The following is a 27,081-nucleotide window of genomic DNA, read 5'->3' on the forward strand; positions in this document are numbered from 1 at the left end:
AAACACCGGAACAAATGCCAGCTTGGGGTGAGGAGAGCAAGCTGACGCCACCATGCTTCCGCGGAGCCTATTTTAATCCGGATACGTTATGATGACATTCCAGAAAACCCTCACATGTAAGATACATGAACAGAGTTCAAAGCAGAAGAAAACGACCCAAAGAGGGAGTGAAAGAGTGTGGTGAAGCGGGGGCAGCACCTCCAGCCCAGGGTCAGCCAGATCTGGGTGCCCTGAGCTTCACACTCATCCAGGGAATCAGAGAAGACATTCTTGACCATGACCACGAGAACTCATACGGCATCAGCCTTCTTTTCTTGGCATGTTACCAATTATTATTATGGCTATAAAGGCCATTGTTAAGAAGAACAGCAATTGGAAAATCTAAATTTAGAGGTAGGTGTGGTGGCATACGCCTGTAACCCTAGCACTTGGGAAACTGAGGCTGGCATGGGTTATCCAGGAAAAAGGCCAACTTGAATTATGAAGTGAGATCCTCTTTCAAAGTCAAAACCCAAAACAAATAAACAAACAAAACCTTAAGGTGCAGTTGGGTTTGAAGCCATTTTCAACAATTATTAATACTTAATTTTTCCTTACTGAATTTCATTTAAAATTTGACAACTATATTCTGTAGCTGCTGTATACCCTGCTCTCTGCGGTGGGAGGGCTGCTCTTTTATGAATGAGACACAAATCATGCCTCAACAAACCAGATGAACATTTCAGGATAAATTACTGCTGTGTGTAGAAATACTGACAGCTATATAAGGTATTACTAATGACCACATTCAGGCATGATTTCAAGTGTGTTTTTGTCAGGCTAGTGCTGCCTGAGTTTTACAAGTTTGACAAGAACAGAGACACTGAATTATGAACTGGAGTAGACCGAGAACTGTAGTCACATGACCTGAATGGCGAGGCCTGACCTTCAGTCATGAAGCTGTAGTCTTTGCCATGAGCTGTTTTCTGCACTGTCTTTTCTGGGCATTGGCCTGGAGCATCCTGGTCTGGAGAGACGCACTGTGGGTTTGAAGGATCGTGTTCTTTGGATGTCGATGTCTGCCCCTTTTCTAACAATAGATGGACCACCTGAGAAAATGGAACAGGGCACTGTTACCTGAGAAGACCAGTAAGCTAGATTAAGTTCTAGGACTTCGTGTAGTTGGAGGTACACCAACTGTACACCAAAATATAGGCACAGAGACAAAAAAAAGCACAGTAACAGAAAAAAGGAACTGAAAGTCTCAAAAATAAAGATTTTATTATTTTCTGCATTAGAATAAAAGGAAAAGCTATTATAAAACATGTCAAATACATACATGTTATATGCACATATATAATATAATACCCAAATATATGTGTGTGTATTACAGATAATTTGGGTGCTAGGGCAAAGACACTCGGCAGTAATTATAAATACCATTATAAATAATTTTCTCAACTCCGATAGAAAATATACTGAACAATGAAATCAGTTTTTAGGTTGAAAGATGATTAGACACTTGCAGATGTTTGTGAAACATCTGAAAATACAGTCCTCCCCACCAGCTATTGGCTAAAGCAGCGCCAAGCACTGCCCAGAATTGGCTCCCTAGTGGAGACGCTCATCGGAATCTGTGCTTCAGACGGGAAGGACAGCAGCCAGAGCAACACGGTGCCAAGTGGCTGTGCTGCCTGCCTCGGCTTCCTGACTGACAGGTCTCCACACTGCTGTGCCCAGTGGCTGTGCTGCCTGCCTCGGCTTCCTGACTGACAGGTCTCCACACTGCGGTGCCCAGTGGCTGTGCTGCCTGCCCCGGCTTCCTGACTGACAGGTCTCCACACTGCTGTGCCCAGTGGCTGTGCTGCCTGCCTCTGCTTCCTGACTGACAGGTCTCCACACTGCTGTGCCCAGTGGCTGTGCTGCCTGCCTCGGCTTCCTGACTGACAGGTCTCCACACTGCTGTGGGCTAAGCTCTCTTAGCAGGTAGCTACAAAGATCTCTTACCTGCCCTGTGTTTCGTAGTGTTTCCACAGCCTGCTTGTGGGTAGCTCCTTCTAGACTGACTCCATTAACGGCAAGCACACGATCACCTATAAGTTAGGAAGTTGTTTCAAAAGAAGTGAATCGTTAACAAAAAAATCTATAGGGTTTTTAACATCCAGTGTTTTCCATATTTATTTGGGGAGAGATGTAGTAGCATTTCAATTGTGTTTTAATAAAGCTTGCCTGAAGATCTGAGAATAAAACAGTCCCACTGGTCAGCCTTACAGACTAGGTAATGGTAGCACACACCTTTAATCCCAGTAGCCACAGTAGTTTATGTCATAGAAACCGGGCAGTGCATGCCTTTAATCCCAGCCCTAAAGAGGATTAGGGAAAGGGAGGAGACAGCTCTCACACACAGTCTCATTCTGAGATTCCTGGAGGCAGGACCACCATTTCAGACTGAGGTCGAGGTAAGAGCCAGCGGCTGGTTGTTTTGCTTTCTGGATCTTTAGATTGAACCCCAATTTCTGTCTCTGAGTTTTTATGCTTCAGAGAGACTCAGACAAATGTGGAGAGAACTGAACATTGTTGAAGTACTCCTGATAATTGGAAAGAACGCGGGAAGGAACCGCTAATAACCTCAGCGGTTGTGACAGTGCGGCCTGCCCTGCCCAGGCCGGTCACATTGTGTGACGACCCCTGCCGCAGCTTCCCAAGTGCAGGATTGTAGGTATGCATCACTGCCTGGCTAGAATAATACGGATTTATAGCAGTGCCCTTAAGTCATGAAGAATGAGAAGCGGAAGTGTAAACGCACAGACTAGAAGCGTGTTTCCAGTCACATGCACACCACGCTTGCTGTCAGCCGTCCTCTGCCCGGCACTGTGCTGCTGGTGGGAAAGAAGTCACTTGCTGCGGCTGAGGAACAGGCTGGAAGATGACCTGCTGCTGTGGCACCAGGGCGCTTCCTAAAATGTTTGTACATGACCCCAAGGTTCTGATCACTGTAATGTCATCTTTCTTCCTTTCTGGCTGTTTTGGAGACAGGGTCTCTCTATGCAGCCCTGGATGACCTGAAATTCACTACTCAGAGATCTGCCTGCTCTTGCTTCCCAAATGCTAGGATTAAAAGTGTGCAGCACCACAATTGGCCTTAATTTCTATTTATTGTAATATTTGTGCTGCAATTCCTGTTTCCATATAAACAACATACCTTTGTGAATTCTGCCATCTGACTCTGCTGCTCCTTTGGGAATAATGGCTTTCACGTAAATACCACCGTGGCGGACACTGGTATTCACACCTCCCTACACAGAAAAGACAAAGGAGCACCTGTTAACATGAAAACGTGTGCATGCTTTCACAGGCAAGCCCTAGGTAGGGTTCAAGTCATCAGAGAAAGCTGTGACATTGTATCACTATGTTCTGTTATTCAAATACCCAGCAACACTGTTAGCTAAGTGCTCCAACAGCAAAGTCTGTTTGTTTCTTTGTTCTTTCTCCTCCCCAATCCCCAACTCTTTTCTGAATTCAGAAAGTGTCAATAAGGATCAGTCCCTCCTTTCTAAGTCATGCATTATGAGCAAGCAGAAAGCAAAGTCCATCTATGGAAGATCAGTGTAAAAACAAAATCATTAAGAAATGCACAGTGTGTATTGTATTTGCGAATCTGACAACAAATCCCTTTAGTTAAGGAAAAGCAGTTTTTCTTTTATCATAAAAGAGGCTGGGAGTGGTGGTGCACACCTTTAATCCCAGCACTCTGGAGCCAGACAGAGGTATATTTCTGTGAGTTCCAGGCCAGCCTAGTCTTTATTGTTGAGTTACAGACCAAGCAGGGCCACATGGATAGACTCTGTCTTAAAAAACAAAACAAAAATCCTAAAGCAAACAAACAAAAAAGACTTTGGTAGAAAAGACTGTGTGTGCTCATGTGTGCATGCATACACAAGTGTGTGTATATGTGCATGCTAGGCTAGAGGTCAATATTGGGTGTCTTTATTGACTGCTTCTCTAGGTGCTGGATCTTCTGAAACTGGAGTTTGAGATGGTTGTGAGCTACTATGTAGGTGCTGGCTGTTCTTCCAGAGGACCCAGGCTGATCTCCAGCACCTACATAGTAGCTCACAACCATCTCTAACTCCAGCTAGCCACATCTCCAGATCCCGAGATGCTTTTAAAAAACACTACAAGTAAGGTCTAGTAGATTGTTTTCTACTTTTCATGAAAACACATTATTCTTTCATCATAAAACAGTGATGTAATCATAAAGAACGCAGGGGTGAGAGGGAAGCTCTGGAGTCTAAATGCAGGAACTAGGCTTTGCTCTCAGGATGTCACAGTCCTGCTTCAACTGCTGTACATAATGGGCAGTTGCTCTTAGAATGTGATTAATGATGAAGTTGCAATTCAGGAATAACATAGAATCCCCAAGTAATTTTATCAAATAGCTTATGTACCTATCTCCATTATATTAAAGATATATTCACAGTTCTGAACCTATCATTTTAAGGTTTTCAATGTGGTGATGAAGGTTTTAAACAAGGCAGTATGTACTTTGGAGAGAATTATCATATAAATATCCTGGTCGTTAGTCATTCACGGGATAGAGACAGCAGCTCCTAATTTCACACTCACACAGCAGCTGTGAGGAGCACTAGAAACGTGCTCAAGTACGACACGTATGGAGAACAGGCGAGTGCCAGGTGTTTTCAACAACAAGGACAAAAAGCTTTAAGACAGTCAATTCTTCAATTTTGGAAACATTTGACAAATATCCCATCTGAAGCAAAATAATTCAACTAGCAAGTTGGGCTACAATAGACTTCTGGAAGTGAAGAAGAGAAAATGTGAAAACCTTGGCAAACAGTACCGTGACACTTATTCCCAAGCTGTTATCATTTTTAGCCAGTTCAACCTCAAAGACTTCTCCAGGCTTAGGAGGCAACGCAGAACAGGTTTTAAAGCTCATTTTGTTGGATGTATTCATGGAGGAGGTAGGTTCCTTAACAAAGAAACACAAACAAAAGAAGATTTCTAATTAGGGCCAAAATGAACTCTAAGTGGAAACAAATATTTTCGGGGGAAAATTTTCTTTTAAAGCAAAGCATTAAGGAATAGAATGTATCACACATAGAGCCCAGGAGCCTTTCTGGACACTATCAGCTCAGGGCACTCTTATTCTACTCTTTAGAGAACTCACACCCGAAAGTGAAGCTAGACAAGGCAGAGAGACACTTAGAACCACACAGCCTGTGAGCCTGGCCTCTTCTGTTCCTGAGTTTGTGAAGCACACCCACACTCCTTAAAGTTGGTACTGACCAGTGGACTAAACCGACCTTACTTTGTTATGTGTGCAGATTCAGTCCAAACAAGGGAGCAATGGCTAAGCTTCATTTCTGAGGGCAGGAGGCTCTTGTGAGGGATACTGTATTTCAATGAAACAAAGCTGACTTCCCCTCTGAGCCTTCCTGTAATGTGAGTTTATATTTCTATCATTTCTGGAACGATCTGTTTTATCTGCTGTTACTGTTACCTTAGAACTTCAGAGGAATTTAGTCTCCATAGCAACCCCACCTGCCCATCCCATGAACTAGTCACGAGCAGTTCCCTTATTGACATGTGTTCAATATGTAAGCGATGACTAATGTATAGGAGCTGAATCCTAATCTGAGCAAAGCTCTTTCAGGGTTAGTGTTCAAAGCCTCTGCTTCTCTGCAGGTTAGCATCAAGGCAGCAGTGCAGCCAAGCTCACACTGGCAGAAATCCACTCATTTGGGTGAAGTCACACGGTTTTAACACCCATTGTAAACTGCTCCTCCTTTCCAGAGTCACTCAAACATTAAGTAGGTTATATGACTCTCTAATACATTTATCACTTCTCTGCACTGTTAAATGAAAAAGGCGACCCAACCCAGCACTAAGGTCAAACCATACCTTTTTCGGTGTTTGATGATCCTGGTTGCTGGAGTAAGTGGCATCGTCTATGTCAGAATCACCATGGTCAGAGAGCTCAGTTGTGTCAGAAAGGCCTGGCCTTTTAGCTTTGCTCCGGCTACTGTCGGAGAAAATCTCTGCGACCTTGGACAGGGATGGGCTGCCGTGCTGGGACTCCTGCCACCCTCGGTCACCTAAATGGCTGGCAAAGAAGCCATTGACGTGGCTCTGGGACAAGCTGGCACTTTCGGTCCTGGAGTCCTGGGAGCTGAGGCTTCCTTCCCGCAGGCCCCCAGAGAGCCCGAAAGGACTCTCTGGGATGTGCCTGAGGGTGCCACGTGGCCAGGGCTGGTCCTCTGCAGGGTCCGCAGCACTGTCCGGAACGTAGGAAGGTTTCTTCATGTAGTTTTTCATCCCATTGGCAAAATGCACAGGAGTAGAAGGCACTAAAGGTTAAGATCCAACAATGAGAAGACACCATAACTCGTGACACAATGCTCATACACAGACAAACACACAAGCACACAAATTCACACATATACATACATGCACATACACATGCATACACATACACACATGGCTTATGGGCATACACACATGCATGCACACACACACACAAATTTCTTTGAGATAGTGTCTCACTATGTTTACCAGGCTTGGTATTTGCTATGTTGGCCAGGCTGGCGCCAAACTCACAAGATTTTTCCTGCTTCTGCCTACTGAGTGTTGAAATTAAAGGCATAGGCCCCAACGCCCAGAAAATAAAATGAGTATTTCTTAAAATATAAAATATAATGTCACATTTGAAGATGGATACATTCATGAAGTTCAAAACTGATAAATTTTCTGCAAGGTAAATCGGTAACACCTGTCAAAACCTGAATGCATGTACCAATATGCAAGAGACAGAATCATGGACTAGCGTTAGAACACTTTGTTTCCAGCGAGAATGCTGTTGTGCATCTTCTACATTTATCAGACACATATGAACCACACGACTACCAACAGCAGAGAAGACAGCATATACATCAGACAGTCTCCTTTAGGAAATGGAGCAGAGTTTTAGTATGTATTTTGTATTTTACGTAAGTTAAGCTCAGCAGAGAAGACAGCATATACATCAGACAGTCTCCTTTAGGAAATGGAGCAGAGTTTTAGTATGTATTTTGTGTTTTACGTAAGTTAAGCTCAGTTTAGTATGTCACTGTAAAGAACTTGGCAAACAGACAGAGAACTGCAATAACACAAACGTGCCCATGAGGTGCACATGGTTTACATTAATTAAGCTCATAGTAACAGGGTCACTTTAGAGAACTTGGCAGAGAGGGAGAGAGGACCACCATAACACGGATGTGCGCTTGCGTGCATGTGCTGGAGACTGGGGTGATAAGATCATGCGGCTCCACCCCCACGAGTGGGTTGCTGCCAGTGTGAGCATGTCTTCACTGCAACTCCAACATCTCTGTGGGCAAGCTCTACCATGAGATCGCTTAGCAAGACGTCCCGCCCCCATGCAGGGCCTTGGCCTTCAGTTTCCAGTGTCCACAGACGTTGGAAACAGGTATGTGCCCAGCATGGTGGGACATGCCTTTAATGCCAGAATCTAGGGATGAGGGCAGGATGGTGCTGTTTCAAGACAGCCTGTTACGTACTGAATTCCAGGCAAACCTGAGCTACAAAGTAAGACTGTCTTACAAAAACTATCCCCACAGAAATAACTGGGCGAGGGTATTTAGTTATAGCAGCACCAAATGGACCAAGACAAAACCTCTCTCTTTGATGACATAATTGAGACAGAAAGCCTGGAGGACATACTGGTAAAACAGCTAGCTTGTAAGTGACACTAGTGGCGCTATGGAACAGTGATACATCGTGATAAAATTAATGTAGCTACCTAAAGAAAAAGGTTACATAATCACACTTCAATCTGGATAAAACAAAACAAACAGAAAAGCCTTCTTTGGTTTCCATACTAGGTAAGGCTCTCCCATCAAGTGCTGTTTTATCAACCTGACTTCCCGCGGCACAGACATACTTAAACATCTGTCTAGCTAGGTACTCATCAGCCCGATAAAAGTTTAATTTCCACGAAGGCTGGGGTTTGTGCCTTGGACGCTCTACACACTCAATAAATATCTGAACGAACAAACACCTTTTCTAAAAAGCATCTGTTATAAGAAAATTAAACTCCTGTGGAGGTGGAGTTAGGGGAGTGAATGTACTGAGTTTACACATTCCCTCTGTCTAAAGCGATGGAGAAAGATGGGACTCAACGCTCTGCTTTGGAAAGATTCGTGGCTGCTTTCGCTATCAGTTTCCAGGTGCAGCTGCTCCTTCATGTAAAATAAGGTGGCTTAGGAGTAGAAGGTTCTTGCCTATGCTGGAGTGTGCAGTGTTTATAGTATACAAATGCTTATATAATATTTACAAATGTGCAGACATATATCCACACATATGTAACAGTTACTGAATACAACAGAAACCGCAGTCTGAGCTACACTTTTACGCCATGGCTCAGCACATGGTAATTTTGTTTTCCATTTTTTAGCCCAGCATCTAAATTATACCTAGCATGTACCTCAACTATTTTCAGTTCTTTTTTTCTTTCTTTCTAGTTTGCTGGGATAGGACCTTGCAATGTAGCCTAAGCGGGCCTCAAACCTTCTGCCTCAGCTTCACAAGTGCTGGGTTCACAGGCACGTGCCACAATACCAGGCTAATTTTAAATTCTTTAACATATTTTTAAGGTATCTCAAGGATGAAAGTAAGTTATTAGCACCCAGCATTTTGCTATTTTTGAAACAGCCAAAACAGACATTTACGTTCTTAATATGTACCTGAAATGTATTAATTTTTACCATTTGCTCTCTGTTCAGGGCATTTGGTCAAAGGGGAAATCTGGACAGTAGAGATTGGGGACTGGCTGGCTATTGCTCATGGCACTGTTTACCACACACAGGCTGAGAGCTTCAAGATGCGCCGTCCTCACAACCCTCTTAGCAATTCTGTGTGATGAAGGGAGCATGAGGGGGGCAGGCAGGACAAGGGGGGCAGGATGAGGGACACTACTGTCTATTCTTTAAGCAGCAACAAGAATATGTTGTGTTTTTACTAAATGTCTGCTTTATCATTTTCCTTTTCATACAAGTTGACGTTTGCACAGGACTTTATAGGAAAGTATTGGGCAACTACAGCAATCACGTAATGACAGCAAGGCTCATTCTCACGGGACTAAGAAGAGAGGAACACACCAAGATACGGGAATATAAGTGACATCAATTTTACAAGATTGAATTCAGTTTGGTTCATATTACTGAAGATGAGTGATACAGAAAAAAATCCAAAATGAAAAAATGCTACGGGTGCATGCATCACAACAATTAGACGAGCATGTGTCAAACTGCCAGAAGGGAAATAAGCAGCTTAGATCCAGCTAACTGGGCCAAGGCATGGAGGGACTTAGAACGGACTGCCAGGGCATTACCTTTGGTTGGCTTTTCTTTCGGCTGGGAGATGACGAGGGTCACATCTTCAGGTGCATTCTGCAGAATGTCAACTGCAGCATGGTGACTGACGCCTTCCAGGCTCACACTGTTCACAGATATCAAGCGGTCCCCTGGAAAATGCACAGTCAAGTATGTTCAACAACGCAAGACCCATAGCAAACCTTAGAAATTCCGTCTTTTCTTATCCTTTTGGTTTTGCCTAAATTTACTTTTACCCTCTGTCCAAATTCATGTATTAGAAAGAGCACAGGAAATATCAAAATATTAAGTACCAGGCTTTAAGCATCCATCCAAGTCAGCAGGTCCTCCGGGTGTAACTGAACTGATGAACACACCTAGGTCCAACCTTCCCATCTTTTCCCCTCCAATAATTTGAAATCCTGTAAAACAGAACATTAAGAAAAGGTGTTTTCGTACTGGCTTTGGGGGAGCCTAGGCAGTTTGGATGCTCACCTTACTAAACCTGGATGGAGGTGGGCAGTCCTTGGACTTCCCACAGGGCAGGGAACCCTGATTGCTCTTCGAGCTGATGAGGGAGGGGGACTTGATTGGGGGAGGGGGAGGGAAATGGGAGGCGGTGGCGGGGAGGAGGCAGAAATCCTTAATAAATAAATAAATTAAAAAAAAACATTAAAAAAAGGTGTTTTTATGATATTGGTTCTTTTAATGACTCATTATCTGTCCATTTGAAATAAATGTAGACACTTAGATAAAGCGATAAAGTGAAGTTCTTGCTGCACATTATCTTTGCCATTTGACGACCAGGGGTGGAGTATGGTGGATGGAAGTGGGCAGGCAGCATCTTGGTGATGCCCAGGAGACAGAGAGAGAGTCTTTGTGTATGTGTGTGTCTCTGTAGGTTAAGGGCAGGGAAGAGGCAAGAAGGAACACATTATAATTATAATGGTCCATGTTTGAAAACATCACAAGGAAACCCACTTACTTGTTTGTGTGCTAACCAGGAAGTAGTAAACAAAAACAAGAAAAGGAGCCAGAGCCGCTCCCTTCTCTCCCTGGACGCTCATGGTGACTCACCTAAGCCATGCTTTGAATCTTTCTTCAGGTTCACCAGTGTGATCTCCCGTTCTGGTGAAGACACAACACTCCATCTTTTGTGCAGTGTATCTATTGTGGGTTTGCAATTTAAAAAGAAGACAAACACAATTAACGGAGGCTTTAAGATCATAGGCTTGTTCTAATTTAAACACCCTGGTCACTTAAAAATAAAACTTCAGGTCATTGTAGTCACTAGCATTTTATAGTGATTCATCACTTGTAAGCACATTGCATACATCTATTCCTTCTACACCGCTCCTCTTTAAACAGTCTGTGACTATCAGGGGAGAAAGGCTTTGAGTAGAGCTAACAGTCAGCCACCGCTTCAGAGGCACAGAACCAGTAAAGTTGGGTTTTCTGAGTTGTCTTTCTCCTGCACCACAATTGTTGAACAATTATCAAATATACAATTGTTTGACAATTATCAAATTAAAATTTTCTCTCAGGGCTTGAAGAGTTGGAACAGCAGAAAGCAAGTGTTGTTCCTCCGGAGGACCCTGGTTTGTCTCCTCCCACCCATGTGGGAGCTGTTGGGGGCACTGCATACATGTGCTGTCCTGACATGCATGCAGGTGAAATACTCATATGAATAAAAGGAAAAGGAAATCTATAAAAAATAAAAAAATCAGGAGGCAGAGGCAGGCCAATTAGGCTCAGTGAGTTCGAGGCCAACCTGGTCTACAGAGTGAGATCTAGGACAGCCAGGGCTGCACAGAGAAACCCTGTCTCAAAAAAAAAAAAAAAACCAAACGAACAAACAACAAAAAAATTCCCTCCAATATGCTGACATATTATTTATAAATTAATGAACTACTATTAGTGAGCAGCGGAATAAAACAGTAATAAAAAGGAACTGGATCTAGTTTTAAAAACCCACTTCCTGTGGGGTTCTATATAAAATAACAACTGGTCTTCCAACACCGTTCGCAGGTCAGGGATAAACAGCGAGCTGTATCTTCTAGCTGTGTCGCCACCCAGAATGATGACTTATTACGTGCACAAGCTTTCGTAAACTCTATCATCTACCTGAATTTCAACATCGGAACTGCAATTTGCCCTTTCTAATTTCTTCTTTTTTCTTATCATTTGCAAACATCTTAATTAAATCAGTAAATACAACACTTTAATTGCCATATTAGCCAAGTATACTAAAAATTCAAGCATACAGACAAACACACATACACACATGCATGTAAACACACACAAGCATGCACACAAACGAGCTGTTAATACGGACTGCAGAGTGGACTGGTCTGTCTACGGAGGTGATCATGGTGGTAGGTGTTAACACTGACAAAGATAGTTTTATAAGTTGAATTTTCAAATTTAAGTCTATAATGTTCTTAAGCATACTGACGCTTAAGACCAAAACCAAAACACAGAGATTATGTCTCCACTGAGAGATAAACGAGAGATTCCTTACAGCTCTACAGACATTTTCCTAATGACTGAAACCACTCACAGTGCGAATCTTCTTTGCTGTATGCTCCAACATTTAAGACCAGGAATGGATTTAAATTAGTGTTAATATTATAGGAATTAACATGCAATAGGTATTGATGCCTAAGTAATAAAAAGCGGCACTTCAAGGTCAAGAAATAAATCCTTTACTCCGAGAAAACCCGAACCATCATTTCCTGTCGGCAGGGACTTTAGCCTCGTGTCTTAAGGACCACCTTAACCCATCTGATCTGTCTGCAGCTCACACGCCCCTTTAGAACGAGAACCTATTGGTGATGAGTAATCACGGCAGCAGTGCGGTATTTCTGGTGACTTTCTGATGGAATTACACAGAACACCCCTGGGTGCTACTGCAGGGAGCCATCCCCACCAGAGGGTGCTGAGAAAGTGCACCCGCGGTCTCTCAAGTAGCTCCTAACACCCTCTCACCCGCTCAGCTCTCTTTTCCTGAAGTAGGCAACGAGCTTTAGTTCTCGGTTGTAACACACATAAAACGATATAGAGCAAGACCCAAAACACAAAACAAAGCAAACAAGAGTAAGGCCACAGTGATAACCGAAATAAAAAGTACTTAATCGAAGTATTAAGAAAAAAAGAACTCAGACATCATCAAAGTATACTGCAAAGCAACTAGACGGTAACAGTTGCTTTGAATTTTGCACCTCCCTCTCCACGCCCCCCATCCAATTTTCAGATTTAAACTCTTGGTGCATAGGAATTTGGATATTTAGAAACTGGTGAATTAATTATTCTATGGTACTTGGTAAGTTCAAATGCATGTACTTAGTAGAAAAGCAAACTCCCTGGCAGGTATACACAGGATAAAATAAAGACTAGGCTAGGGAGAAACAACGGCTTCCAGGTTACTCTCCTGCTGTAGCTTCAGGATAGAAAGGCACGCGGCCCTGCTCGGGTGTGAAGAAAATCCACCTGGCTTACACAGAGGATCTTGCCTCGTGTCAGCTGCATGACGGACGAAGGGTGAGTCTGTGAGCATCACTAAGTGCTCTTTCAACAGGGGCAGTTATTCAGAATGCTCATCTGTTTAATAGTATGTATGTGTGTGTACATGACTGCACACATGTGTGTGCGCACACGCACATGTGCATGCCTAATTACAAGCAACAGAACTTGCTTATTCCAAGATTCTTGACTGTGACTTCAGCACGTATTCATTTATTTTGGTTATTCTACTATCCTTCAAATGTTTCCTGAGAACCTTTCCTGTCAGTATCTATCTCTGGGCATCTTGGGGACATAAAGCAAGGGTATGAAACCTGCGAGTCACAACAGCAAGTGTGACAAGGCCAAGCTTGAGCTTCAGCACGAAACAGACTGCTATTAGTAATGTCAGAAAAAACCCACACTTAAAATAAAAGGGAAAATAATGCCAATCAAATGGCTGCGTTTCAGAAGCAGGGGTCAGGCCTACAGAGTGGTCCTGGGAACCCTGCAGCAGTGACAGCCTTGACAGCTCCTCCCTGCTGGGTATAAAGGAGGCGACCTCATGGAAGGAGAGTAGGATGTTCCTGAGTAGCATCCACATGACATCTGCCCAAAGTCAGAGGTTCACAGAGTCAGGGATCAGAGTTCAGACTGGTGCACCAGGACTCAAAGGAACACCTGAATAGAAACCCTCCCCCTTCGCAGACTCTCTGCTCAGCCATGTGGTGTCTGCAGGGACAGATCAGTAGGACAGCAGGATCACCTGTGCAGGTGAGGACACTTCAGCTGAGTGTGGTTTCCTTTGGTTCTCTGTGCACAGAAGATGTTGACAATACCTTTTCATATTGCTTCTCTTTATCCGGGAGGAGGTCCTGAGGTGTCTACACAAGCAAAGCTATTTGCCTACAGCTCTATGTAAGAACAGGGCTAGAGTCTCTAGGAGGAAGCGTTCTGGGTTTTAACTATATGAAAACAAGCGTGAATGAATGCATGAATGTAAGGAGGACCTATTAAGGCCTCAAAATAATTCTCTTTTCCTACTAACATGTATTACAAATACAGCATTTTTCAACTACTTGAAAGTAAAGAATCCTAACTTGAAATTTCTCGTTCTTTAAGTGTAACATGCCTGTGCTCTCCCCAGTGATGTCTCCCTGGGAATCAGTGACGGGACTATGTGTGAGCCCTTGCACTAAGGCCTGCGCATCCCTCAGTTCCTGGGAACCTACCTAGTCTCCAGTTAGAACAGCACAGCCACGAGCTCGGGTTTTTTGTTTTTTTTTTTAATGTGTTTCAACTACATTTTAAGCAGGGAAAACAGTGTCTCTGACTACGCCCTGCCCACATCAGGCGGCCTCAGGCTGACTAATCGAAGTGTCAAGGAGAAGAAGCTTTGGGTAATACCTCTCCAGGGAAGAGACCTATTTCAAATTGTGGGGCTAATGGGCCAGAGACACCATATTGGTATAAAAACAGGTTCTTTTCATTGTGCTGTTTTTGTTTGTTTTGAGACAGGGTCTTATTATGTAGCCCTGGTTGCACTGAACTAGATCCGCCTGCTTCTGCCTCCCAAGTACTGGGCTTGGTGCGTACCACTACTGCTCAGCTGAAAACTTAACTCTCAACACAATTCCAGTCCCATTTAGTTGGGCATGTTCAAAAGGAATCCTTAAAAAAACAAAGCCAAAGACTGACTGGGTCCCCTGCAGGCAGGCGACTGGCCCTTCTACTCAGACTAGCTGGTGAGATAAGGCTTCTGAAAATTTAAAGAGAAAAAAAAATTCTTAAGTCTGTATATGCTCATGGATAGTTGGTAGATTCATATTCTTGTCTATCAGAATTTAAATCAAAACATGTGTGTGCTATCATCACAGAGCAATTGTTAGCCATCACCTTCCTGAAGCTTAGCAGGGAGGTGCCTATCACCAACAGGCGGTGTCGAGCCAAGAGAAGTCTGCAGAGAGGTTTGGACCTTGGTCCCTGGAAAGAAATCTTCTGCATTCAGATCAGGACTCACTGTTCTCCAGCTCTGCAGAGCTCATCTCTGGCTTCTCATTTGTGGAAAGAAGGCACCCGCCAGATAGGGAGGGGTTACTGTGGGGACTAAATGAGAGGTGATATAGGTCTTAGTAACTGCAAATGCACATTATTACCATCACGGACATGTTAATAGCACAGTATGTAAGCTATGCAGGTCCACGTAAGAAGTCTGTGCCCTGACCCTGGCGACAGAGGCCTGTGTACATGGCTACTCAGTTTGACTCCTATGTCATCCTTTCGGCTTTTCTGAGAATTTCTAATGGAGATGGAAAAAAAAATCCCCCACCCTTTCTTCATTTCCCGTGAGTATTTAGGACAGCATCTAGATTTATAATTTTGAAACAATTTTACCACCAACACAAACTCATTCTCTTGAATAACTGGTACGCCTATTTCTATTAGAGACTGAGACGTGAGCATGTTGGTGCATGAAGCACCGATTCTATAGGCTTCGACCTCATTTCATAGTTCCCTTTTTTGTCGTTACTATCAGGAAAATTAGAACTAAACTTAGAGGCATCAAATTTAGCGGCTTCATTGTTTATTATTTGAAGTTATGCGCATGTGTTGCCGATCTGCCTGTGGTATTTGTGTGGGAGTGTAGTTGCCCAAGGAGACCAGAAGAGGGCTCCTGGAGTTGGAGCTACAGGCCTTTGTGAGCCACCATGTGGGTGCTGGGCACCAATTCCAGGTCCTCTGCAAGACCAAGTCTAACGGATGAGCTGTCTCTCCAGCTCACCGACATCATTAACTTTCACTTCAAACATGCTTGTTTCTCACAGTTTTTGATAATTCAGCTTTCAGGATTTAAGGGTAAGAGCTGGTGCCAATACATATATACATGCATACATATACATATATAGTAGATAATAATGGAATATTGTTTCCTATGCATAAACCTGTTAGAAATATCAGATAAAATAAACATTTTCACTGCAAATTATAAAAAGTTTGAATACAGACTTGAGTCACTGCCCACACTGGTCATACTCCTCCAGCTTTCTTAGGGGCTAAGCCGGGAGGGTTCACATTTAAAGTCTTCAGTTCTGCTTCTAATATTCAGGAAGAGACTCAGAACTGGTCCCACTGTGTGCTCCAACTTCACGCTGACCTCACATGTTTCTTTACCAACACCCCTGCTATTATTTTTGAATGTTTCCATGCCTCTAATCAGACTGTGCCCTTGATCTTATCTCCACTCCTGTGAGGTCTTGAGAACAGTCCAGCCCCTCAATATTTAAAAAATAACGACAGAACGACTGAGCTCAAGCATCCCCTTCAAGTCACCTCAAAATTATCTCTGCCCTGGGCCACGGTCTTGGCCTCCCAAGCAGTGACCTTTCCTAGTGTCCTTTCCCTCATTCCTTCCCTTTACCGCAACAGCCAAAACCACAGGCCCACCACTGCCCTGAAGCTGGGAGCACCACCCTTCTTTAACTGTGACAACGCGCTAAACTCTTGGCATGGAATAAGGAGTCTCCACACTTGTGCCCAGATCATGATGTAAGGTACAAGAAAGAAAAAGAATACAATAAAATTAGGGAAAACATTTGCAAACCTACCATTGTCTTTAAAGGGTACTTGGGATGAAGAGTTTCCAGAACTAGGCAAAGTCATTCCTGTGGTATAAATTAAATTATTAGACATCTTATAAAATGGCCAGAACCTGTAGAAGTAAATTTTTTCCTGAAAATTTCACTCACACACACACACACACACAATCACAAAAAAAAAAATCAATGTAACATTAAGGCAGCAATGTTTTCTGTGATTTACACTGAGAGAAATGTGTTATCCACAAAGGGCATACTTACTATTTCTAAATAATAATTAAGTATATTTACTTGTTTGGGGCCACATATTTAACTCAAATGTGTTGTTTCTGACAATGATAGTTAGATATATCAAATGTGAAATATTTATAATGAAATGAATTTAAAAAACACTTGTCCAAATGTTAAAAGAAAATGTAATATTCAATGAAAATGGATAAAATAAGAAATTCAGAAAACAAATAGATCTTAATAGGTTTGTTTTCTTTCTGACCCTGTATCGCCTAAGTGAGCCCTATACTTGCTACATGGGTGGAGGTGGCCTTAAACTCTAAACCCTCTGGCTCTGCCTTACAGGTGCTGGGTCTGTGTGCCACACCCTAGAGCAGCCTAGCCAGGCTTGAAGGTGGGCAGCTATGGCTCTCTTGATATTGGGGATGAACTTACAGCTCGTGAGATCTCATCATATGTAAACATACTTTATATGTCATTTCCTAAGGTGCTCACTCGGTCTCTCTTCCCTAATTTTACTACAGGCTCACCCTATGGGATGACATCCTGCCTTTCACTCGCTCCAGTTCAATTGATGGTGGCATGACCTCTCAAAGACGTGATGCCTCCACACAGTCATGCTGCTTGCCAGGAATCTCGAGCAACTACAACGTAGAGTTCTCCGGTGACTTCATCTATTTTACATATCTCCAATCCAATTACAAAATGTCAGGTGATTAGGAATAAACTCAGGGTCCAAGAGAGAAATAAGCAGACTCTGAGGGCTGACAGAAGGGGATCCTTCACTTGCTCTCCAGTCGCTCACATTCTGAGCAGCAGCCTCGCTTTCTGTGCTCCAACAGCTGCTCTTCTTCACTGGACTTCCCATGTAAGATGCACAAGGCAAAGAACTCTTGAACATACAGTGATGTTCAGGTATACACACACATGTTCAGGTGCACACACATATGCATGCAGGTACACTTTCATGCGCCCGTTTAATGGGGACTGGGTCCTGCTATGTTGGGTTCTCAGTCTCTTCCACCTGGGATACAGGCGTACACCACGACACCCAGAGCCACTCAATTTCAAGACCTAGGTAATTAACAGAACCTAAGTAACAAGCTGGTAAAACCTAAAAAAAATTAACCAATAATTGCCATCTACCAAGCATAGTGGTCTTCATAAAGTTATCTAAGGCTCTGGAGGCTATTCTAATCCCTTTTCAACTAAAAGAAACTACGTTGATCCTTCAAAAAGAAAGCACAGCGCTGAGAGCCAGCTAGCACAGGCTTGCAAGAAGAAGGCACAGAGGCAACGCAGAGCTGTGTGCCAGGCCCAGGTGCTCTCTAGGACGCCCAGGGCCACGTGACCAAGAGGGAGACAAGCAGTACTGGCGTGAAGCAGTCCCAGGTTCGATCAGGGACTGACTTTTACTTGAGGCATTTTAATCTTCGCAGTATGAGAACTAGAATCCACAGCAACAGGCTGGCAACGAGCAAGGTTCTGTTCACTTCCCTACGGGAGAAAGCAGGAGAACTTGGTAGTGCTGACCTATGACATACGCTTGGCCAGGGTCTTCACTGGATGATTCTGATTCCTGTTTCCTCCTCTCGGGGCTTCTATTTAAACTGGCAACAGACTTTGAACTAAAGAGGGAAGAGGAAGGCAGGAGGGGAAGTGTCAGTGTGAAAAGAATACGGTGAAAATGACAAAAGTCTAAACAAAAACAAAGGCATGGACGTGGGACTCCCAGTGTCTGCTGTGGGTTAGTCAAGCATGCTCTTACTTATTAAGCTTTGTGACTCCTGCCAGGGACTCTGGGTCAGGTCTCGCCATCGGGTACAGTGGTTTTCCCACCAGCTCCGCAAAGGCTGGCGGTAGGGACTCCACGTTAACGGCCTGTTTCCGATGAGGATAGAGAGAGGCCTGACTGAGGTCATGGTAGGATTTACTCATCCCTCTAGGCTTCTCCTCCCATGAAGCTCTGCCATTCTTCTCTTTGGAACTGTTCTGCAGTGGCTGGTAAAGCGACAGCTCCGAGCAGGAGAGCCTCTTCAGAATCTCGGCTTGAACTGACAGGGGTCGGACGGCGAGCTTGTTGAGGGTGCTGCTGGCCAGACTGCCAGTGCTGACTGCGCGGCACATATTAAATCCTCTAACAGACTCTGCTTGCAGGCTCAGGCTCCTAAACGAAGCTCTCTCTACAAGGAAATAGGATTGCTTTACACGATGGAAACACTGCAGTCAGTACCTTTACGAGAAGAGTCGATTTAACAGGCAACATAGGGCGTGCACGTTTTAATCATCTCCACTGCCAGCACTAGCTGGGCGCTTTCAAAGTTGGAAACGGAGGGTTTTAAAAAGGAGTTAGAGGGTCCTGGCGTCCGTACAACACTCCATCCTTCTCACCTACCAACTCTTTTTCATCCTGTGATGTTCGTGACTTAGGTCGGCACACCCCAGACTCCTTGTGGCTTTCCACGCTGACAACAAAATTTCTAAGCCTCTTAGAGTTTCTGCTGAAATACGAGCAAACTAAGAACGGGGAGAAGGGCTAATGGAGCAGGATGGGTTGTGAGTCTGACAAAGCAGCTTTGCAGAGAGCTTTGTCTAGAGAAGGAATCCTTGATTATAATTTCGTTTTTACGAAGCTGACTGCAGATGCAGAAGATGGCATTCCACTCTGGATACACAAAACCCAGTGAGATGAACACACCACAACTGTATGCTACATACGCTGTAGCTCAGCAATGCTGTTATAAGCCAAACACCCTCAGGGCGGGTTTTCATGCTATTACACCACTGTGCCAACCCCTCCTTCCCATCTCCACTTCACAATGAAGGAGGCACCGGAGCCAGGGACAGTCAACAGCCCCGGTCTTCTCCCCTCTGTGTCTACAAGCAAGGGACTGTCTAGGCTGAGATTTTGTCTTCTAATAAAGGAAGGCCAAAAGCCTTCTTTTAGTAGCTAAATTTTGAAACACTTCAGGCCAAGCCCTTGGTTATTCTACATCACTTCAGTGTTCTGACATTTGAAGCTATTAGCAAAGTCACTGCTTTACATGCAGGTAAGACCTAGGAACAGAGCTTTAAATGATGTTGTTGTTTGTGAGTTAGGCAAACCGTATCTCAAACCACGTCTGGGTCCCACTCTAACTGGCGTATCAGGGTATACTCTATCTGTATTAAAGTGTGACAAGCATGTCAAATAGCTGGGAAAATGTTGTGTTTCACTTATTTCAATTTCCAAGGTAATATTCATGCATCAGAATGAACCTTGAATTAACATGCCTCATTATCACCAGGGGAACAGTGGTTGCTTTCTATGATGGAAGTGGAGTTCAAGATCTTTGTGTGTACCAAAGAATTCCAAGAATCATCTTAATCTCTGGATGGATAACAGTATTTCTAAACTCTTTCATCTAAATAGGAAACACCAACTCAACGGTAGCAAACACCTCCACACCCAAAACTGCCACAATAATGGCGATCAGTTCCGTAGGTTCTGTCTGCTGAGCATGTCAAGGGCTGGTCCTTCCAAATCCACCCACAGCTCACTGCCTCACAGAGCCATGGGCCATGAGTATAACCATGGCTGACCTCATCGGTCCCACTGCCTTTACTGGAACACACTCCTGCATGCACCAACAGCGACGGAAAGGCAGCAGGAGCTGTAGTCTAACACGACCGCCGTGTTTCTGATGGAAGCTTACAGCCTTGCTGGCTTCACACACAGCCTGCGGCAGCGCCTCCTAATCTGCTCCTGCTCCTGCTCCTGCTCCTCAGCATCCTTTACTACCTCATGCTGTTGACTTTCCTGTAGGCTCTTTGGGATATAGACGCCATATACTGCTATTCCTTAGTACTTACGGTTTAATGTAAGAGCTAAGTACATGATTTATTTCTTCGCTCTATGAAAGAAAGCTATATGTAAACTCTTGCTGGAGTGAGGAGACCCGATACTGCACCCCACAATGGGTTCTCACCATCATCTAATTAGGAAAGACACTTTCTACTCTCCACCTATTTCCTTCTTTGGAAAACCGGGACTTAATGACCTCTCGGGATCTCTATAGAACCAGCATTCTCTAGTATGAATGCCCACCAATCTCCTGTGGATTATGCCAGGAATTTCCACTTGTTTAGTCCAGACAGGTAAATGAGAACATGGCTAATTTTAACACAACTCAAAGTGGGACATAATTCCTCTGAAGGTTTTATAAGATATGGGAAGGCATATAGACAATACCACCCTGGAGTGTTTTCTCTACGAGTAAAGGATATTTTGCTATTTGAAATCTGGAACTGAGTTTGTGAAATATTCAGAGTGCTCGTTCTTATGGAGAAAGAAAATGAGACTCTGAAAACTCAGTTCTTTCCTAAGGCCATCCACACACGACCATGCTACTGCTGCATGGTACACGGTATGTGGTCCGGAAGCACACAGAGCAGCAGTGTAGCGCCTGCTGCTGCTGACACTGCCGGTCTCACTACAAGGACCAGCGGCATCACTACTGCTGAGCAGTGGGAGGGAGAACTGACGGCAGTGCTGAGGACTGGACCCAGGCCTAGGCAACTCCGTGTCCTCAACCCTGTCTTCCCGGACACCTTACTCCATACAGGTATGGACTCATCTGTACTTTGCAATGACCTTTTGATACGAAGATTATCACTGTGATAGGAACATTACAGATGGAGGAACTGAGCCAGCTTTTGTAGTGTGCCTGAGCCTTCCGAGTCTGTAGCAGTCTGGTTTGAGCATAAGCTGTTTTACTCGAGGTGAGAATCATGCATGACTAAGGCTCAACCATTCCCTTAATGTGAAAATCCAAAATGCTCTAAGAGCTGAGACTGCATGTGCACAGACATTTCAGTGATGTAGGAGGGTCTTCTGTTTTGTGTTGATTTCATTGGTTAAATAAAGAAACTGCCTTGGCCTTTTGATAGGACAGAAAATTAGGAAGGCAGAGTAGACAGAACAGGATGCTGGGTAGAAGGCGGTGAGGCAGAAGCCATGGCTCTCCTGCCCGAGGCTAGAATCTTGCCAGTAAGCCACAGTCATGTGGTGATACCAGATTTATTAGAAATGGGCTAATCAAGATGTAAGAGTTAGCCAGTAAGAGGCTAGAGATAATGGGCCAGGCAGTGTTTAAATGAATACAGTTTTTGTGTTATTATTTCTGGGGCTAAGCTAGCATGCGGGAGCCAGGCGGGATGAAAAGCAGGCCTGCTTGCCTCATCACTACATTTCAGGAAGAGACTCAGTGCTCGGCTTCATTTGACGTCTCAGTCAGAACACTGAGAATAAACTCACCTGCGGGTCCATGTGTATGAAAACAAGACATAACAGACCCTGCTTAAAGTTAGGTTCCATCCCTCACATGCATCTCCTTATGTGTTTGCAGATATTCCAAACTCTTGAAAAACTTCAAAATTAGAAACGTTTCTGGTGCCCAAAAAGTTTAAATATTGGATACCCAAGCTGCATTTCATGTGAGACACCGAGGAAAGAACCAGCTTCACACTGTCGCCTTGATTCCCCTGCTCTGTCACATATAAAAAGATATGCTCGCTCACTGTTCAATTCCAGTTTGTATTGAACATTAACCCAAGTAGCAATGCTGATACCTTTAATCAGTGATACTTTGTTGTACTTAAAAAAAAAATATAAAAGCATAGACAAGTTTTAGCGAAGCAAAGTAGAAAATAAAAGGTAATGTGATAATAGCCATGGCTGTTATATTTTAAAACTTATATATGAGGAAATTAAATGAAAATGCAGGTTCAAGTGATCCAACTTCTAAAGACTGTGATTCTGCAGGTTCACATCAGCTCCTAGAACCTTACGTTAGGGGAACACATGATCTCCCCTTTGATCCTGAGAGGTGAGAAACATCTACTTAAGAATTGGCATCCCACTCAATGCTATAAGAAACTTTTATAAGATTTCAGACTAAAAGCTCCAGAAGAATTCAGAAACATGAGTTACCAGTGTGTGCTATTAACCCTTCACTCAGATGCTTCACAGTGACCCACTTAAGCCTGTAGGGGTTTAGCAGAAAGAAGTGATTTCAAATCACCTAAACTTCAACATGTTGTTATGCAGGGTTAGCGTTCAGTATTTCAGCTCTGATAGATTTCTGTATAGAGCTGGATTGTGTTTGCAGCTGAAAACCCATTGTCCTGGTTGCTGTGGTTACTTATCAAAGCCACCAGATAGGGATGATCTCAAATATGACTAGCAGGTGCTAGATCTGCTGTTCAAATGCCCGACTGCACTGCAGGGCAGCCACTTCACCTGCCTGTATCCTGCCCTTGTTCTTTCCCACACAGATCTCCAAACCCAAGTCAGCTATCACCCATCTCTCCAGAGCTCAGAGCTGAGACCTTCCTCTTGTAGATGTGTACCCTAGAGCCCACATGGTATACACTGTTAAGATCTTAGCAATGGCTCAGCAGTTAGGAGCATTAGCTGTCCTTCCATGAGACCCAGGTTTGATTCCCAGCACACAGTATGGTTTAAAACCACCTGTAACTACAGTTCCAGAGAACCCGATACCCTCTTTGGGCTTCTGTGGGCCCTGAACACAGGAGGTATACAGATATACATTCAAGAAAAACACATACATATGAAGTCAAAAAACTCGTGAATAATCATTTCATAGTTATAAACTAAGACATGTTTACATCTTTTCTACACTTTTTAAAGAGTCTATGCTCATCTGCAGCGCTGTCTTCCAAGTGAACAGAGAGCTGATTTGACAACAGACTTAATTTAGACATTTAACCAAGAGGTACCCTTAACGTTTTCACACTAAACAGTTTGTGAGTTTCTTTTAGAACTTGTGGCAAAAATCATGCCTGTATCCTGAAGTCACAGGATGCAGCCCACTCTACTTACCAATGTCTTGGGCGTCCTGGTTGCTCTGCCGTGCCCGCATCTGCAGCTGGAACTTGTGCTGGGAAGAGCAGAGATGTAGCAGGTACTGGCAAGCCTTACTGCTGTCCGCCTGAAACGCATGCTTGATTCCGTCTGATGTGTTCTGAAGGGTGATTTTCTTCTTCTGCAAGATTAATCAGAGGTCTCTGTAACTAGGAAGCTTTCCTGGGACTTTACATGACCAAATATTCTAACCTACAAACAGTAAGTAGAGACATCTATATTTTCAATTATTATGTGTGAGTGTGCTTTAACTGATACCACATACAAATATAAATATAGGAACTATAATTCTATATCCAAACAAATTTAGTAACCATCACTTTCAGTAGCTGTAGCTTCTATTTGTCCCATTCATCATCAAAGGAAATTTTAAAAATTACCTATGGTGGAAGCTGGAGAGAAGGCTCAAGGGAGAAGGCTGCTCTCCCAGAGGACTAGGTCTTACCACCTAGTACTTAGCTATAACCCCACTTTAGAGGATCTGATGCCCTCCTCTGGCCTCCAGGCACTGCACACAGATAGCAGTCATTCATGCAGGGTAACACTCATACACACATAATAGAAATGAACACATCTTTTTTTAAAAAAAAGTATCTAGGGTTACATAAGATGGTATTCAGGGAAGTCTATATTTGAACATATTCCTCCCAGATTGAAATAACTTTTAAAGATAACAATGTTTATATCTGACTTGATAGGAATGTTTACAAATGTCAATAAAAACGGTAAGAGCTATGCATCCTACTCCATAAAGGAGGGAATAAGACATTTTCAAATGAACAGTAATGGTGAGAGCTACGACTCAGTTAAGGAGAATCGATATGGGAAGTTAAGGAAAATGGGCAGGGGTGGTACGCCCCTGTATGCCCAAGTACAGGGTGTGATGCGGCAAGAGATGACCTGAGTCTAGGAACTCAAGATCAGTCTTGGCACTGTCACCACACGGCATTTCAGACAAAGAGCCAGAAGGGGATTTAAAAAAAAGCAAATATGTGAACAGAGAGAGAAAGATGACAGAACCCGAGACATCAAGTTCTTTAGCACTTAGAGATGCTAATTTTCAAAAGTCAAGAAAAGTAGGAAAATTAAAAAAAAAAATCAATTTTATCTGTTTGCTGTTCACCGAAAGATATATCTTACAGAAGAGGGCTTCCCAGAACTCATGGCCTGTGCTGAGGCTTGCAGACGATCCCTGGACATCATCAGGCCAGGGGTCATGGCAAATAACAGGTCTTACTTATATGCCATTAGATTGAACTCTATTACCCATTATGCAAATTAGCCTCTTTTAGCTTTTATTCAAAACGTAGAAATAGGCACAGAAAAGTCAAACTTAATAAATAGGAGCCCAAAGTTATGAGTGTCACCTTTCCTAAATAGATTTATATTAAAGATCTTTATAATGAAAAAACAATGTATAAACACTGTAAATAGAATGCCAAAATAGAAATAAATTAGAATAAATGCAATAAAACAGAGAAACCTTCTTAAATTTGAGGTAGAAACAGCTGCTAATGAGCCTCTGGGACTGAAGCAGATTTCATTCTGTTAAAAAGGAAACCCATCAAGTTTTAGAATGGGCAAAAAGAACAGTACCATCAAGCCAGAATCTTGACTATGGGCACGCTGAAGAACTGTTCGGGGAGTTGGGTGCTTTTTTCCTAACAAACGCACCACGCAACCCGTCCAGTAGTTCTGAAAGACACTAAGTGCACAGCCGCCAATCTACTGCTCAGAGTCAACACGAGAGGCAGAATCTACTCAGACGATCCTGAAAAGAGCTGCAGGATTAACAGCCAAAGGCAAAGAGGAGAGAAGACACAGAAGCCTGCTCAAGGTGAGGGATAGGTCCAGAGAGATTAGAAAAGGGATATTATAGACAGTGTGCTGGCTTGAGAAATCCTGTCTTGAAAAACAACAACAAAAACAGAGCAAAAATTACTTTTCTAATTTCATCACCATGGAGTAGACATTAAAATCTAAAGCTGCAGGAAGCCATGGGCTGAGCTCGTAAAATTCAGAGGTGTCTGCAACTCGTGTAAGAGGAACAATGAGAGATCACTCTTGAGTGTGGCATGGCTTATTAGAAGGAAGATCATTAACCTAGAAACATTAGGGGGATGGCTCCAGGTGAGGGACATGGCTGTAGAGTGAGTTTTCATGAGCAGAAAGTTCACCTTGGTTGTACTTTAACTCAAGTTAACTGAGCATATAACTAGTTAGGAATGCATCCTATGCTTTGGAAAAAACAGAAACAAATACAATCTCAGGAAGATCACCTATAACTAAAAAGGAAAAAGAGCTTTAAGTCGTACTAAAGTTTACTAAGAAAAATTAATAACTATGTCATAATTGAAATTGACTACACCAATTGAAAATATAACAGAGGAGGTTAAAATGGACATACTGAAAAGGAAATCTTCTTTGTTTCTCTCCATGGGAAGCGCAGAACCAAGGTACGCACTCCGTTGTGGACTTCAAACACGAGCACGCCTTTGGAACAGACTCCAAGCAGGATTCCTGTCTGTGACTTCTTCTCAGGGTGCACTCTGTGAAGATGAACTCCATACTCTATCAGCCTTTGGCAGACCTGTTGGAACACACAGACAGTATGTCCATACACAGTGCTGTATGGGAGGAGATGGGCGGGGTCACTTGCTCAGCAGGGCAGTCAGGCTTCTCAGCAGGACCCACATTCCAAGAGAATATTCGCAATACTCACTTTCTATGGGGCGTGAAAACAAACCCACAATACAGCACTGGCTAAATACAGGGGTGCAGTGCCTAACACCTGAAGAGCTTTGTGAGCTTAGGTCAGGCCAAGGGTACTTAGATGGGCCATGAGAAACACTAAAAGAACCAGCAAGCAACAGTAAGTCATGGCAGGAACAACTGAAAACATGGTCACAATGACAAGGTGGAAAGACAAAGCCAACTGAGAAGTAAGTATATGTAAGGTATGCATTCAAGGACTGGTACCAGTAATACGTAATGAAAACATATTTTGTTGACAGTCAGGTGTGAACGAGGTTATGAATACACAACAAAAAAGTTATATGAGTGGAAAATAAAACATGAAAAAATGATAAGTAAAAACATAATCAGGAAAGAAAAATTAAAATTACAATGCTGGGCTGGAAAGATGTCAGTGGTTAAGACCACACACTGTCTTGCAAAAGCCTGGAGTTTGGTCCCCAGCATCCATGGGCGACTCATGATGGGCTTAGCTCCAGCGCCAGAGGCTCTGACATCTGCTGTTTCTATGGACAACTGCACTCACACAAGCATGCACACACATGCAAGAGTGTACACACAAATAATAGTAAAAATAAATAGTCTAACCATCTTTAAAGAGCCTAGTGCTGCATCATTTTCACCTATCCTAAGGGCTAAGGAGAAAAAGGCAGAAGAGAACAAGTCACGAGGTGGGACAGGATGTGTGCTGCCTGCAGGGAGGTGG

At 43.4% G+C, this 27,081-nt stretch overlaps 1 protein-coding gene across 5 annotated transcripts in view; it reads right to left on the reverse strand.

Moving 5' to 3' along the window:
• Ptpn13 (protein tyrosine phosphatase non-receptor type 13) overlaps positions 1 to 27,081 on the reverse strand; it is a 191,769-nt gene that overhangs the window by 46,787 nt on the left and 117,901 nt on the right. For 2 of the 5 annotated variants that reach the window (XM_075942741.1, XM_075942744.1), the window contains 13 exons: positions 26,029 to 26,211; positions 23,580 to 23,742; positions 18,465 to 18,879; positions 18,230 to 18,324; positions 16,475 to 16,531; positions 10,446 to 10,535; positions 9,683 to 9,790; positions 9,389 to 9,520; positions 5,905 to 6,350; positions 4,826 to 4,972; positions 3,182 to 3,275; positions 1,987 to 2,072; positions 926 to 1,088 (listed from right to left, as the gene is read on the reverse strand). In XM_075942741.1, the coding sequence (XP_075798856.1) occupies positions 926 to 1,088; positions 1,987 to 2,072; positions 3,182 to 3,275; positions 4,826 to 4,972; positions 5,905 to 6,350; positions 9,389 to 9,520; positions 9,683 to 9,790; positions 10,446 to 10,535; positions 16,475 to 16,531; positions 18,230 to 18,324; positions 18,465 to 18,879; positions 23,580 to 23,742; positions 26,029 to 26,211 (2,179 nt within the window). The remainder of the gene's footprint in view (positions 1 to 925; positions 1,089 to 1,986; positions 2,073 to 3,181; positions 3,276 to 4,825; positions 4,973 to 5,904; positions 6,351 to 9,388; positions 9,521 to 9,682; positions 9,791 to 10,445; positions 10,536 to 16,474; positions 16,532 to 18,229; positions 18,325 to 18,464; positions 18,880 to 23,579; positions 23,743 to 26,028; positions 26,212 to 27,081) is intronic. The other 3 variants (XM_075942742.1, XM_075942746.1, XM_075942745.1) reach the window with 3 other exon arrangements.

Source organism: Microtus pennsylvanicus, chromosome 12 (genome assembly GCF_037038515.1).
Source record: "Microtus pennsylvanicus isolate mMicPen1 chromosome 12, mMicPen1.hap1, whole genome shotgun sequence".
Taxonomy (NCBI): domain Eukaryota; kingdom Metazoa; phylum Chordata; class Mammalia; order Rodentia; family Cricetidae; genus Microtus; species Microtus pennsylvanicus.